Source organism: Camelus dromedarius, chromosome 27 (assembly GCF_036321535.1).
Source record: "Camelus dromedarius isolate mCamDro1 chromosome 27, mCamDro1.pat, whole genome shotgun sequence".
Lineage (NCBI taxonomy): Eukaryota > Metazoa > Chordata > Mammalia > Artiodactyla > Camelidae > Camelus > Camelus dromedarius.
The window spans coordinates 8,224,015-8,237,983 of NC_087462.1; the positions used below are offsets into that span (position 1 = coordinate 8,224,015).

The following is a 13,969-nucleotide window of genomic DNA, read 5'->3' on the forward strand; positions in this document are numbered from 1 at the left end:
TTGCTGGCTGCAGGCTCACTGACCAATGAGGTCCTTGAAATGCTAAGAGCCGACAATAGCAAATGGGGTGGGAGCCAGGCTTCCATAATAAAAATTTATTCTTACACAAACCTACAACTTTCAAACAGTAAAAAGAAAGGACCACAGTCGCCTAGAAAGAGGACTTGAAGCAGCACATGTGAAGCAGGGCAGCTCCAGGCCGTCAGGGCATGTGGTTACCGGCTCTGTTCAACTGTAAGACACACACAGGAAAGGCCAGTGAGGAGGGGGCAGGGGGAGAAGGACCCACCACCCTGGTCCCCAGCCCGGTCTGAGCCACTTACTGTATGTGGAGATGTCGATTTCTTCTGGAAGCTCTGCCACGTTCACTTCAAACCGGTCCTGAACATCATTGAGGATTTTGGCATCATTCTCATCAGACACGAAAGTGATAGCCAGGCCTTTGGTACCAAAGCGACCTGCACGGGCCACCTGCAGGGAGACAGAAGCAGGGGTCAGGCCACAGAAACACAGGCTGGGGCTCTAAGAACAAGAAAAACAAGGTCCTCATCCAGGCCCTACCCTGGGAAGGGGGGCATTAGCGAGGTGACACTTCCGTGGGGCCACTCACCCGGTGGAGGTAGGTATCTGAGTCCTCGGGCATATCATAATTGAAGACAATGTTGACACGCTCAATGTCCATCCCTCGGCCAAAGAGGTTGGTGGCCACCAGGATCCGCCGCTGGAAGTCCTTGAACTGCTGATAGCGTGACAGGCTGGGTGCAGGAGGGACAAGGGGCGGCCATCAGATACATGGCTCCCGGGTGGCGCTCCCTACAAGGGTCCTGCCAGGGGCTTTGAGAGCGGTGAACACTCACCGCTCCTCCTGGGCCATGCCCCTGTGGATGGCGATGGCGGGGAAGTTCTGCTCCACGAGGAGCTGGGCTAAGGCCATGCAGCGCTGCACCGACTTCACAAATATCACCACCTGCGAGGAACGGAGCAGCAGTCAGGGCCAGAATCGCTCCCAGAGGCCTAGAACCCTGGGACAGGTCACAGAAGTGCAGAAGCGTCACCTGGTTAAACTCCAACACGTCCAGGAGGTCAAAGAGCTTGCGGTTCTTCTCACTGTCCTTAAGTTTGACATAGTACTGCTGCAGCCCATGCAGCGTGAGCTTGGTCTCGTCGTCCACGAACACCTCCATGGGCTGTGCGGGAAGGAGAGCAGGAAGGGGCAGGCAGGGCTTACTTCCGTGCCGGCCTCCTGCCTGCCCAGAACCTTCCAGCGGCGACTCCTTTGCTGTGGTATTTCCAAGAGGGCCTGCTGTACCCTAGTAAATACTTCTCTCCCAACAGCTGGATCTAAGGTCTGTCTGGCTCTGGTGCAGGCCAAGCTCAGCTCCCAGTTTGACAAGAGAAGAAGAGGGCTCCGCCGGCCTCCCAGCATCCTTGTGCCACAAGGGCAGTGTGCGTGTTGGGGAGCGGCCAGAGCCCGGACCCAAGGCGGCCGCGGCTACTGTTCTGAGGTCCAGGCCACTCTCTCGCCCTACTCACGTCTTGCATGAACTTCCTGCAGACGGGCCGGATCTCCTTGCTCAGGGTGGCGCTGAACATCATGCACTGCTTCTCGTGCGGGGTCAGACGGAAGATCTCCTGCACGTCCCGCCGCATGTCTGCGTGGGAAGGACAAGAAACAGGTGGGCATGAGTGACCACCAGACCACGGCCCCCACCCGAGACCAGATCCAGCCCCTCCCAACCCGTGCCATGGAGCCCGTTGGCCCCATGAAGAGGGCGATGCGAGTGAGGACTGGCGGGAGGGGAGAGTCCCAGGTGCCTGGGGCCCCGGACTCAGGGCGAGCACAGGCACAGGAGGAGCGGCAATCCACTTACACGCTGCCAGAGCGGAGCAGCCGTGCCAGCGCCTCGAGCCACGCTTCAGGGAGGGGAGCCTGAGGCAGAGACAGCCGCTGGGGTGAGAGCTGCAGCCGCCTCCCAGGACACAAGCCCCATCTCCCACCAGCCCTGTCAGGGCTCACTGAGGGCCAGCGGGGGCCTAGAACTAACTCCCCAGGCGGCAAGGCCACGGCACTCAGGGCTGACATGGACGTGTGCCGGGACATGGCTCGTCTGGACCCTGTGGTCCCACTCAGCTTAGGCTCGGAAGCAGCAGGCCACTCCGCCAACGCTAGAACTTTCCCTAAAATCATTTGCGGAGACCCGCGTGCTGGCCACCCACGTGACACCACTGGGGGGGCAACCTTCAGCCTGCCCTGTCAGGGCCCGCGTAGCTCTGAAGCCTGGGGTGCTGCGGGCGGGCACTCACCGAGCTGCTCCAGCATCTTGTCGCATTCATCCAGCACAAAGTGCTTCACGTTCCTCAGGTTCAGGCTCCTGTTTCGCACCAGTGCCAGGATCCGACCTGGTGTCCCCACCACAACGTGGGGACAGTTCTTCTTCAACACCTCCTCATCTTTCTTGATAGAGAGGCCCCCGAAGAACACAGACACCTGTGCCAGTGGAAAGTCGCTTTCAACCATCTGGCGGCCAAAAGCTCACATCTGACTCTGTTGACAGCTACTCAGCTAACGGCCCCGCCAGCTGGGGCCCCAGCAGCACTCCTGACACCCTGGGCCTGGTGCCTGGGGATAGGAGAGGCCTGAGAGCCTGGCGCCAGCTCCACTGAAAAGCAGTCCCAGAGTGGGACTGGCACAGGCCTCGGGGGCCATGCATAATTCATCAGGCTTTTAAGGAGCAGAAACCACCACAAACCTCAAAGGCCGCTGCTGCAGCCAAGCTTGGTTAACAGTGGCTGGGCCAGAGCCGAGGCCACCAAGGCAGCTGAGAGGACCATGTGGCGCCCAACCCGGCCTGAGGGGCTCACCTTGACACTGGGCATGTACTTGGAGAAGCGCTCATACTCCTTGCTGATCTGGAAGGCCAGCTCCCGGGTGTGGCACATAACCAGGACTGTCACCTGGGGGGCAGGTGGGGGAGAGATACTCAAGGCAGTGTCCTAAGTCCTCCCCTGGCCAGAGCCCCCAACCCTCAGGCCTTTGGTTGGCCCAGTCCAGACGCCTCCATCTTCTCACAGCCCTTCGCCTGCTGCTCACCCCCTCCGCCTATCTTCTCACACTACTGAGGTGTGTCTCCCGACACCAGGACCTGCACCGAGGCCTCGACGCTAGGACTTAGCCCCAGCCTAGCCCGTGACATGCCCCATGCTAACAGCTTCCTGAGAGTCTGCCCTCTGGCTGGCCTGTGGGGCCAAGGGGAAGGCTGCCCCTGCCTTCTAAGCCACCGCACCAAGCACTGAGACCACACCACGGCCTCCCACTAAGCCCTCCTCTCCTTGACGTTCCACCCCCAAGGTCGGTAATGAGGGCTCAAGCACCCACCCACCCCAAAGATGTGTACCCCAGCATGTCACGAACAGCACACCAGTATACACCTCAGTGACCGCCCCCCCAAAATAGTGGACTACAGTGTTCAGGACACGAGGACAGCTAGGCCCCATCAGCAGTAACAGTAGGAACAAAACCGTGTTCAGTGGAATCCTACCTTCACCAACGTGTACAACCTAGAAAAGCACAGGTGGAAGTAACAGCCGTATTGCTGGGTGGTAAAACTGTGGGCACTTCTGTTTTTTCTCTTGGTGTATTGTTTTTAGGGGGATTTCGTTACAATTAAGTATGGTACTTAACTTGAGAAGTCCACAAAAAGAATGTGAGCATGAGAATTTTTAACAAGAGAAGCCACGACTCCTGCTGCCTTGGGTAGCTTGGGCCTGGGAGGGAGGGTGCCCACCCACCTGTCCGTTGACGGGCTCAATCTGCTGCAGGGTGGCCAACACAAAAACTGCCGTCTTCCCCATCCCTGACTTGGCTTGGCACAGGACGTCCATGCCCAGGATGGCTTGTGGAATACACTCGTGCTGGACTGAGGGGGAGAGAGCGCGTGAGCAATCAGAAACCGGATGGCCCCTCTGTGCAGGTCCCTCAGCAGGTGGCTGAGGGGACCATGGTGAGGATGAGGGTGGTCAGAGGAGGGCCTTGGCGGGAAAGACCAGGGAGGCATACCCTCAGATGGATGCTCGAAGCCGCAGTCCACTATGGCCCTCAGGAGCTCTGGCTTCAGGAGGAAGTCCCGGAAACCAGAGCTGTGGATGGAAACGTAGGACCCCTTGACATCTTTCTTGGGCGGAGCTGGGGCATTCTCTGGAGGAGCCTGGGGCTCTTCATCTTCCTCGTAATCCAGAAGCTCGTTTTCCACATCCTGTTCCGCCATGGTGCTGAGAACAGAGGACGGAGGACGGGCGGAAAGAAGCAACTAAGGTAACTAAGATGCATGCAGGAAAACCCACACAGCGAGGGAGGAGAGGCCGCAGGCTGTCAACACAGGTCTGGGAGGGGCGAGGTGCTGGGGTCAGGTCTTACGAGCCGATGAAGCTAAACCTAGACCTCATTCTCTGGTCCCTCCCTATCTCACCCCTGACTCCTACTCCAACAGCAGGTCCCACCACTCCATCTGGGTAGCACCTGCCAGGTTCAGCCTATCATGGCCACATCTCCACCACCCTCCGCCAAGCCATCTCACCTCTCCCTGTGCCCCGGCAGCCCACACCCACATGGGCACACATGCCTTCTACCTCCAAGGGCCTCCCACTGCTCTAAGTGAAATCCCAACTCCTCTCCACCCTCCTCACTGGCCCCTGCCCACCTCATCCCACACCACCCCTTTCAAACCACCCCCAGCCTTATGTGGCTGCTGATGCTCATGGAGCCCCTACCCTGGCCGCCAGGAACACACTGCTGCACCGCCTTCAGGTCTTGGCACAAATGCTTCCTTCACAGCATCAGGGTCTCAGCTCTAAGGAATAGCCTCAGACCACCCAGCCTCGAGGAGTCCCCTCCCCTTCACTCCCCAAGGACCCCACTGGCCTACATGGGGGGAGGCACCCCTCCCACCCACTCAAGACCTGGAGATGCTGGAGAGACAGGAGCTGGTGAGAGAGCAGTGTCTGCCCAGCCCCAGCTGCTCCTGCTATTTGTGGTCTGCACAGTGACTAATTAGGTGCTCTCGGGAAAAGACCTCCCATTGGGCCTGGAGCCAGTAAGAATACAGCTGAGAGGATAAACAGAATTCATTCAGAGCTCACTCGCCTCCTGGCTTTATTTAATCCAATACATACAGAACACCTACCGGGCGCAAGCCACAAAGGACCCGAACAGGAGAATGCTGTTTTCTGTCCGCCCTGCTGCACCCCCGCCTCCAGTCTAGGGGCAAAAGTGCTACAGCAGCCCCTCATCTTCCTGAGCTGGATGCTGAGCGTCCTGGGCCCCGTTTCTGGCCCTTCTGCCACTCATTCTCTCTGACTTCATCCAGCCCCTGGGCTTTAACTGCTGCTGTAAGGTCTCTCAAACTTGTCTCTATGGACAAACTCTCCCCTCAACTCCAGACTCGGTTACCTAGCTGCTTTTCACCTCTCCCCTTGGAAGTTGAACTCAAAACGCCCAGAGCAAAACTCTCCATTTCTCCCTGCAGGTCTGTTTCCCCCACCTCAGGAAAGGTAATTTCATTCTCTATACTGTTCCATCTTTCTCTTTATCTGTTCAGTCAGCCAACACATCCCACTGGGACCATGAGGCAACCTCTCACTCCTGCTACCTTGCAGGTCCCAGGCTGTTATCACCTTTCTTTTCAGATTAGAATAGCTTTATTGAGATAGTCACATGCTATACAAGTCACCATTTAAAAGGTACAATTCAGTGATTTTTTTTTTTATACAGTCAGAGATAGCTGCAATCAGTGCCACAATCAGCTTTAGCACATTTCCTCATGTCAAAAAGTCTCTGGACCCTTCAGCCACTATCCTATCCCCCAACTCCCTTAGCAAGCACCAATCTGCTTCTTTTTCTACGAAATTGCTTACTTTGGATACTTCATATAATGGAATCACAGAACATGTGACTGACTTCTTTCACTCAGCATAATGTTTTCAAGGTTCCTCTATGTTGCAGCATGTATCAGTCCAACATCCCTTTTCATGGCTGAGTAATATTCCGTTGTACTGGGATATCCACTGTCAGCTGATAGGCAGGCATTTGGGCACCATCATCTCTTGCCTGGATTATGGCAACAGCCTCCTCATTTGCCTCCCTGCTTTCCATTCCCTACTCCCTCCAATCTCCTCCACCTCTGGCAGCTGGAGGGAGCCTATAAAAGCTAAGTCAGAGAATGTCACTCCTCTGCTCAAAACCCTCCTCAGGTTCCCACTGTGTTCAGAATAAAACTCAAGAGTCCTCACCAAGGCCCATCAGGCTCCAAATGAGACTCCCTCAGAGCTTATCCCCTCATCGCCCTGGCTCACTGGCCTTGCTGTGCTTCAGACATGCCTCAGCACCTTTGCACTTGCTGTTTCTGCTGCTGAGAACAGTCCTGAATCCCACTTCTTTCAGACCTCTGCTGCTCCAAAAAGCCATTTCCAGTCTGCCTAACTAAAAAAGCACCCCCTCCAGTTCTGCCAGCCCAGGACCCAGAACAGGGCCTGACATACATCAGGTTAAGCACTCAACAGCAATGGCTGAATGAATGGAACTCGAATCAAGGCCTCAAGGCAAGGTTTAAGGCCTAAAGTTAAGCACGTAGCCTTATCACTCTTGAAAGAGGCCATCTGATACTAGCACTGAGATTCCAACTGGCAGAGACAGGAAGGAGTCAGTTCCCAGGCCGCAGAGAGAACAGGAGCCAGGAGAGGCCAGTCCAAAACACACCAGACCCTCTTGGGGAGTGGAGAGTAGGGCTGGCTGCTTGAAGTAGAGGCAGAAGACAAAGCTGGAAGAGATGGTCAGGCCCAGAACATTCATACTTAATTTGCTAGCAATATGGAATCGCTGATTAGGTTTTTGAGTTGTGACTCAATCAGGATTTGCTCAAGAGCAAGTTACTCCAGAGAAGATGGAGTGGCGGAAGAGACCAGCAGCAGGGAAAAATAGGCACCAAATGAAAGAGAATTAACTAGTGTGAGGGGGTTGTTAAGTAGGGAAAAAGAGGGTGGAACACTCCACAGGGTGGGACTATCCCCTGGGAGAGCCCTGTACAGGAAAGAGACAGAGTCATCTACTCCGGGCTTCAAACCTGGGTAACAGGAGATGGTGTATTCAAAAGAATAAAAAATTAGGAGTTCAAATCAAGTCGTTTTGTTTTGATGGGAAGACAAATTTAGGGACAGAGTTTGAGGCACAAAATTTTCTAGGGAAGTGGCTGGGCAGGATCTAAAACTCAAAACAAATTAGATCACGAGGGGATCGGCGGTGTTTGTTCCGCCCAGAGAGGGTGGCCGAGACAGCTGAGGCCCCAGGAAGTGATGAACTTGAAAGTTGACACCAGAATAAGTCACAACTCATACTCGCATGCTTACCCTTTCACCCTCCAGTGCCCCAGGGGAGAATTTCTATCTCAGTTTGTTTCTTACTAGGACATCTTTTTTGCCCTAAATCTGTTTCACGAATCTGCCCCCTATTCGCAAAGAACACAGAGTGGGGGAGGGGGGAGTCCCTCGAACTTGGAGACCTTCACTCCTACAAACTCCGGCTTCTCCTACCACGGCCCCAGACCCCAGCGTCGCCTCCTGACCCCCTCTCTAAATCGACCCGGGCCTCCTCGAATAGGCAGAATCTCCCCCACAAGTCGGGATCAGCCCGCAGGCGGCCATGCCAGCCCCTCCCGGAAGCGGACCCCACGGCCCGCGCGCCAACGGCCGGCCCACACTTTGCGCATGCGCCCCAACGCCCAACGGCCACCAACGCACGCGACGGACACCCCAACCTCCCCGCCCTCCTTGTCTCGCGTCCCCTTCTCCTTCCCTCAACCCTAGACGTCTCCCTTCGCTCGCTCACCCGCAGGCCCGACGTCCCCGCACCGCGGCCCCGCGGCCCCGCGCCTGGGTGCGCCGCTCACCTGATTCCTCGTTCGCCTCCGCGTGCTGCGAGGAGAACCTCCCAACTCCGGTTACCGGTCTCGCGCCGAGACAAGCTGTAGCGCTTCCTGCCTCCAATGTCTGACTGCGGCTCCGCTCACTGGACCGCTGGCTTTTCATTCAAAAGAGGCGGAAGCGATGATTGGATTCTGTAGGAGAGGCCTGGAGGCTATTGGTGGAAGAGGAAAGAGGGCGTGCCTCATGCCTCGGGTTCATTGGTCAATCTAAAAGTAGGCGCCCGAGTGGGTTGACTGAGGCCGGCGTCCGCCAGCGCGCCGTCACGTGATCTGGTTTGTGCTCGCGGTGGGGTGCCGCCATCTTTAGTACTGGCAACTGAAGCCGGGAAGATGGACCGGGAGCGGGTGTCGCACCCTAATCAAACGTGGCCTATACGCTGAGCACAGAACTCAGTTTTTTCGGAATGTACATCCATCCGCGGCCTCCTAGTCCTACAGAGTGGAGGCTCTCCAAGGGTTCTGAGAAGGCTTGGGAGCTTGGAATGACTCCAGCGTGGAGAGGACATTTTCCACCCGCAGTGGGTAAGGGGCCCCCTCAGGTCGTGGAAGTGAGAGAAATGGTCCAAAGCAACAGTTCCTGTTTGCTGAGAGTCACGTCCTGGTCAGACACTGCTAGTGGCCATGCAGGTTCAGGCCAAAAAACCAAAACCACGACGCTTTTCGTCAGAAAACTTTTTTGTTGTTAATTTTACTTTCCCTTGTGTTAAATTTTCCTAACCTTTTTCAACCCCCTCTCCCTCCCCCTCCTCCGAAGTAAAGTTTATTGTAAAAGGAACAGGTCCATGAGTTTGGTTTTGGGGAGGGAGTTTTCATTTATTCTTTTAGTGGAGGTGCTGGGGATTGAACCCAGGACTCTGTGCATGCTGGGCAGGCACTCTCCCACTAGACCATACCCTCCCCATTCCAGGTCCATGAGTTTTGACTACTGACACCCAAGTGACAATTGCCTGGTGAAGATGTAGACCATTTCCAGCACCCCAGAAAGTTCTGTGGTACCTCTCTGAAGTCAACCACATCCCTTCCTCCCGCCCTGCACCAGGCAACCACTTATGTGGATTCCTATCACTAAAGTTTTCTCTGTTTTTTTTTTTTTTTAGATAATTGAGTGTCTTTTATTACGATTCTTTTATTTTTTTAAATAGACTTTATTCTTTTAGAGCAGTTTCAGGTTCATAACAGAATTGAGCAGAAAATACAGAGTTTGTACATAGCCCTCCCCACCCACACATATATACTCCCCACCCTCAACATCCCTCATCGGTGTGGTATATTTGGTAGAATCCGATGAACCAACATGGGCACATTATTATCAACCGAAGTCCATAGTTTACATCAGGGTTCACTCTTGATGTTGTACATTCTATGGGCTTTGACAAATGCATAATGACATATAGCCACCACTATATATCATACAGAATAATTTCATTGCCCTAAAAATCCCTTGTGCTCCGTCTAGTCATTCCTCCCTCCCTCCCTCTCCCCAAACCCCTGGAGACCATGATCTTTTTATTGTTTCTGTAGCTTTGCCTTTTCCAGAATGTCATTTGGTTGGAATCATACAGTTTGTAGCCTTTTCAGACTGGCTTCTTTCATTTAGTAATATGTCTTTGAGTTTCTTCTATGTCTTTCATGGCTTGATAGATCTTTCCTTTTTACTGCACATATATTCTTTAATTTACATATACGTACTGTTCATTGTTTCTAAGAACAATTTAGAGCTTTAGCTTTTTAAATTTACATAGTTATCAAAGGAATAAAGTCAACCACAAAATAAGAATTAACTCAAAAGTATACATACACCCTGCTATTAACAGCAACACTATTTATAATTGCCAAGACATGGAAGCATCCCAAGTGCACATCAACAGCTGGATAGATAATGGAGATGCAGCATATAAATATATATGTAATGGAATACAACTCACCCATAAAAAAGAAGAATATTTTGCCATTTGTGGCCCTTCATTCACTTTTTTTTTTCACTTCAAAAACCAGAATTTTATAACTGGCAGAGACATTTCCATTACATCAAAAACAACAAAATACTTAGAAATAAGCCTAACCAAGGAGGTTACATATATTCTGAAAATGGAAATGACACAAAGAAATGGAAAGATTTCTTGAACTCTTTGATTGGAAGAATCAACACTATCAAAATGGCCACACTACCTGAAGCAATCCACAGATCCAACGCAACCCCTGTCAAAATACTCGGAACATTCCTCACAGAACCAGAACAAACAATTCCAGAATTTATAAGGAACCACAAAAAACCCTGAACAGCCAAAGCAATCTTTCGTAGGTCTCTTTTTTTCTTCTCTTTCTTGTTTTTGTTCCCTTTTTTTATGGTTTAATGACTAGAGAAGGTCCTTTAACATTTGTTGTAAAGCTGGTTTGGTGGCGCTGAAATCTTTTAGCTTTTGTTTATCTGTGAAGCTTTTGATTTCTCCATTAAGTCTGAATGAGAGCCTTGCTGGATAGAGTATTCTTGGTTTTAAGTTTCCCCCTTGCATCACTTTAAATATATCATGCCACTCCCTTCTGGCCTGTTGAGTTCCTGCTGAAAAATCAGCTGATAACTTTATGGGAGTTCCCTTGTATGTTATTCGTTGCTTTTCTCTTGCTAGTTTTAATATTTTCTCCTTATCCTTCCTTAATTGTCAATTTGATGAATTTGTGCCTTGGCGTGTTCCTCTTTGGGTTTGATTCTGTGTGGTAGTCTCTGCACTTCCAGGACTTGGGTGACTGTTCCTTTCTCAAGTTGGGGAAGTTTTCGGTTATTATCTCTCCAAAAATTTTCTAAGGTCCTTTCTGTCTCTCTTCTCTTCCTGGGACCCCTATAATGTGGGACCCCTATAATGTGACTATTAGAGTGCTTCATGTTGTCCCAGAGTTCTCTTAAACTATCCTCATTCCTTTTTATTCTTTTTTCTTTTTTCTGTTCTGAAGTAGTGATTTCCACTAATCTGTCTTCTAGCTCACTGATCTGTTCTTCTGCCTCCTTTAGTCTATTCTTGTTCCTTCTAGTGTATTGTTCATTTCAGTGATTTTATTCTTCAGCTCTGTTTGGGTATTCTTTATATTTTCTGACTCTTTGCTAAAAATTTCACTCTGTGCATCTATACTCCTCTTGAGTTTTCTGAACACCTTGGGCATCATTACTTTAAACTCTTTCTCAGATAAATTACCTATCTCCTCATCACTTGTTTCCTCTTCTGGGATTTTATCTTGTGCCTTGGCCTGGGAGATATTCCTTTGCCACCTCATATCTTTCTGTGTTTGTGGATTCCTTCCACAGGCTTTGGGATTATTGTTTTCTTATTTCTAGTATCTATCCCTGGTGGATGAGGCTGGACTAGGGGCTTATGCAGGTTTCCTGACAGGAGGAGTCAGTGCCTGCTCACTGCTAGGTGAAGCTTGGTCCTGGACCTCTGGTGGGTAGGGCGGTATCTAGAGGCCTTTGTGGCTTAAGAAGTCTGCTGATGGGTGGGGCTGTGTTCCCACCCTGTATGATGTTTGGTCTGAGGCTTCCCTACAGGCTGTTGGGTGGGGTTAGGGCTTGGTGCTAATGATCCAATCAAGATGTCAGCCCCTAGGAAAGCTCATGTAGATTAACAATCCCCAAATGTCCGCCACCAGCTTTTGTGTCCCCTGAGTGAGCCACAGCTGTCCCCCATGTCCCCAGAAGGCCCTCCAAATCCAGCAGGCAGCTCTGGCCCAGGTTCCTGTGAATCACTGCCTCTGCCCTTGGACCTGGTGCACGTGAGTTTCTGTATATGCTTCTCAAGCGAATGGAGTCTCCATTTCCCTTAGTCCTGTGAGGCTCCCAGTGCCAAGCACCCCTGGCCTTCAAAACCAGATGTCCTGGGGTCTCCTTCTCCTCCCAATGTCAGGACTCAAGTTGGGGAGCCCCTGACGTGGGGCTGAGAGCTCTCACTCCCATGGGAGGGCCTCTGCGCCTTAACAAATCTTCAGCTTGTGGTTCGCCCCTCCAGGGGACATGGGGCCCAAAACTATCATGAGCATGCGCCTCCTACCGTCCTGCTGTGGCTCCCTCTTTATGTTTCCAGTTGCACAAGATCTTTTTTGCTAGGTTCCAGTCTTTTTTTTTTTTTTTTTTTTTTTGATGGTTGTTTAGCATTCAGCTGTGGTTTCGTTGTAGTCGCAAGGACAGGCAAGCTTGTGGTCCTACCACTCCACCATCTTGACTGCAACCAAGTTTTGACTGTTTTTGAATTTTGTATAAATGGAATCCTGCAGTAGATTGTCTTTTGTGTCTGGCTTCTCTTGCTCAACAAAATGTTCTGAGATTTTCCACATTCCTGCACATCTCAATACTTCCTTCTTTTTCCTTCCTGAGTAGTAATTCCACTGTGCAGCTATGCCACAATATAGCCAATATAGTTTCTCCATTCACCTGTAGTTGGACATTTGGTTTCTCCCAGTGTTTGGCTATTATTAATGAAGCTTGCACAAGTCTTGTCAACACAAATTTACTTCTCTGTAGGAAATACCTAGGAGTGCAATGGTGGGCGGTAGGTCATGTGAGTGTTCAGCTTTTTTAGATCCTGACAGTTTAGCTAAGTAGTTGTCCCACTTTACACTCCCACTAGCACCCTATGAAAATTCCAGTTACTCCCAACCCTGGTACTGCCAGTCTTCTCAGCTGTGTTTGGATTGGGAGTTTAGGGGAAGGAGGTGGGGGAAGGTAAGGCACGATAAGCCTGCTCCAGCATTCCAGTCTCCCTAAGCCTGTGACACAGTTAAACCTTCCTCCACAGTTTTCCCCAAAGGTTCTAACATTTCCTTTTCATGTGGTGTAGGCTATCTCAGGGGTCCATGCTCTAGACAACAAATTCAGAGCTGAAGTCAAGTAACTTCAGCCAAAAAGCCTAATGAAGGGAGACCAGGGATCCAATCCAATGCAGAGAACGTGGATACAGAATAATGTACAAAAAAAGGATACAAAGATGGGTGGGTTTTGATGCTCGATGAAGCATGGAATTCAGAGAACTATCTTCATTTGTATTTGGACTTGACGTTAATGTGTAACTTGTGATTATCTTACTTTATGAATATAGCTATATACACCTGATTTCATTTAAAAATACTGTATTTAGGTATATATTAATAGTTTCTATAAAGATATTATTTTTGTTCAATTTAAAAAAACCTAATGATGAACAAGATATCAACATTTTAAGTAAACACAGGGTCAGTAACAGAGCTGCATGGCTGCTGAAGTAAAAGGAGGTGATTAGGACTAGTGATCCTGTCTTTATTTGGATTTTTAGCATTAATTTTGATTTTTTAAAAAAGTGCATTAAAACGTGTATCTTAAATTTTGTGTCTGAGGCAAGTGCCTCACTCTCCTCACCCCAGTTCCTGTCCTGGTGCTCAGCCCTGTTCTGAGACATTGAAATACGTCAACAGATTGAATCCCCACCTGGAGCAGATGAGGTGCGTGTATTAGCACATCCATTGTTCCTATCCGTTGTCAGGTGGGTGACCTGAGCTCCAGAGAGGGTTTGTCCCGATCCCAAAGTCACACAGTTGTCAGAGATTCAAGCCCAGGCCAGGCCCGTTCAGTCGATTTGGCAGAAACCTCTGCAAGTGGAAATAGAGGTTAAAGGCAGGTAAGATGAAAGCCTGGGGAAAACCATTCCCCAGGGAGAGAGGAGGTGCTCCAGGAAAGCAGGTGGGAGGTGAACTTGAAGTAATTAGATCATCTGAGATGATACAGGAGGAGAAGGCTGAAGCCAGTTGAGTCCAGCAAAGAAGTCTGGAAAAACAGGGAAAAAAACCCAGCACACCCACCATCCATGCAGCCAGGGGGTAGCTTCTGCTATTCAACAAACAAACAAAAACAGGAAACAAACCAAACAAAAAACAAGAAACAAAAAGCCCCACAGATTTTAAATCCGGAAAAGATCAGAGCCTGCTAAATACATCCGCCACCCAAGATTAGCAAATGTTAACATTTGTCATATTGGCTT

At 50.7% G+C, this 13,969-nt stretch overlaps 1 protein-coding gene across 3 annotated transcripts; it reads right to left on the reverse strand.

Moving 5' to 3' along the window:
* Positions 1-80: 80 nt before the first annotated feature.
* On the reverse strand, positions 81-8,093 carry DDX39A (DExD-box helicase 39A). Of its 3 annotated transcripts, XM_010999801.3 has the most exons (11): positions 7,938-8,093; positions 4,058-4,269; positions 3,790-3,917; positions 2,863-2,955; positions 2,305-2,488; positions 1,534-1,652; positions 1,056-1,187; positions 858-967; positions 611-755; positions 324-471; positions 81-232 (listed from the first exon to the last, which is right to left on the reverse strand). In XM_010999801.3, exons 2-11 carry the CDS (start codon positions 4,263-4,265, stop codon positions 216-218), a joined length of 1,284 nt encoding a protein of 427 aa, XP_010998103.1. In that variant the 5' UTR covers positions 4,266-4,269; positions 7,938-8,093; the 3' UTR covers positions 81-215. The 3 variants fall into 3 exon arrangements, with proteins under 3 accessions (XP_010998103.1, XP_064335986.1, XP_064335987.1); XM_064479916.1 differs by having other exon boundaries at positions 81-471; XM_064479917.1 differs by lacking the exons at positions 2,863-2,955; positions 3,790-3,917; positions 4,058-4,269; positions 7,938-8,093 and having other exon boundaries at positions 81-471; positions 1,534-1,930; positions 2,305-2,476.
* Positions 8,094-13,969: the final 5,876 nt, after the last annotated feature.

Excerpts from the sequence above, each read along its gene's own strand:
- DDX39A (XM_064479916.1), bottom strand. The coding sequence starts at position 4,265 with ATGGCGGAACAGGATGTGGAAAACGAGCTTCTGGATTACGAGGAAGAT. Across the intron at positions 3,918-4,057 it reads CTTCGAGCATCCATCTGAGG|TCCAGCACGAGTGTATTCCA; the intron begins GTATGCCTCCCT and ends TCTCCCCCTCAG. Across the intron at positions 2,956-3,789 it reads TTGAGCCCGTCAACGGACAG|GTGACAGTCCTGGTTATGTG; the intron begins GTGGGTGGGCAC and ends CCTGCCCCCCAG.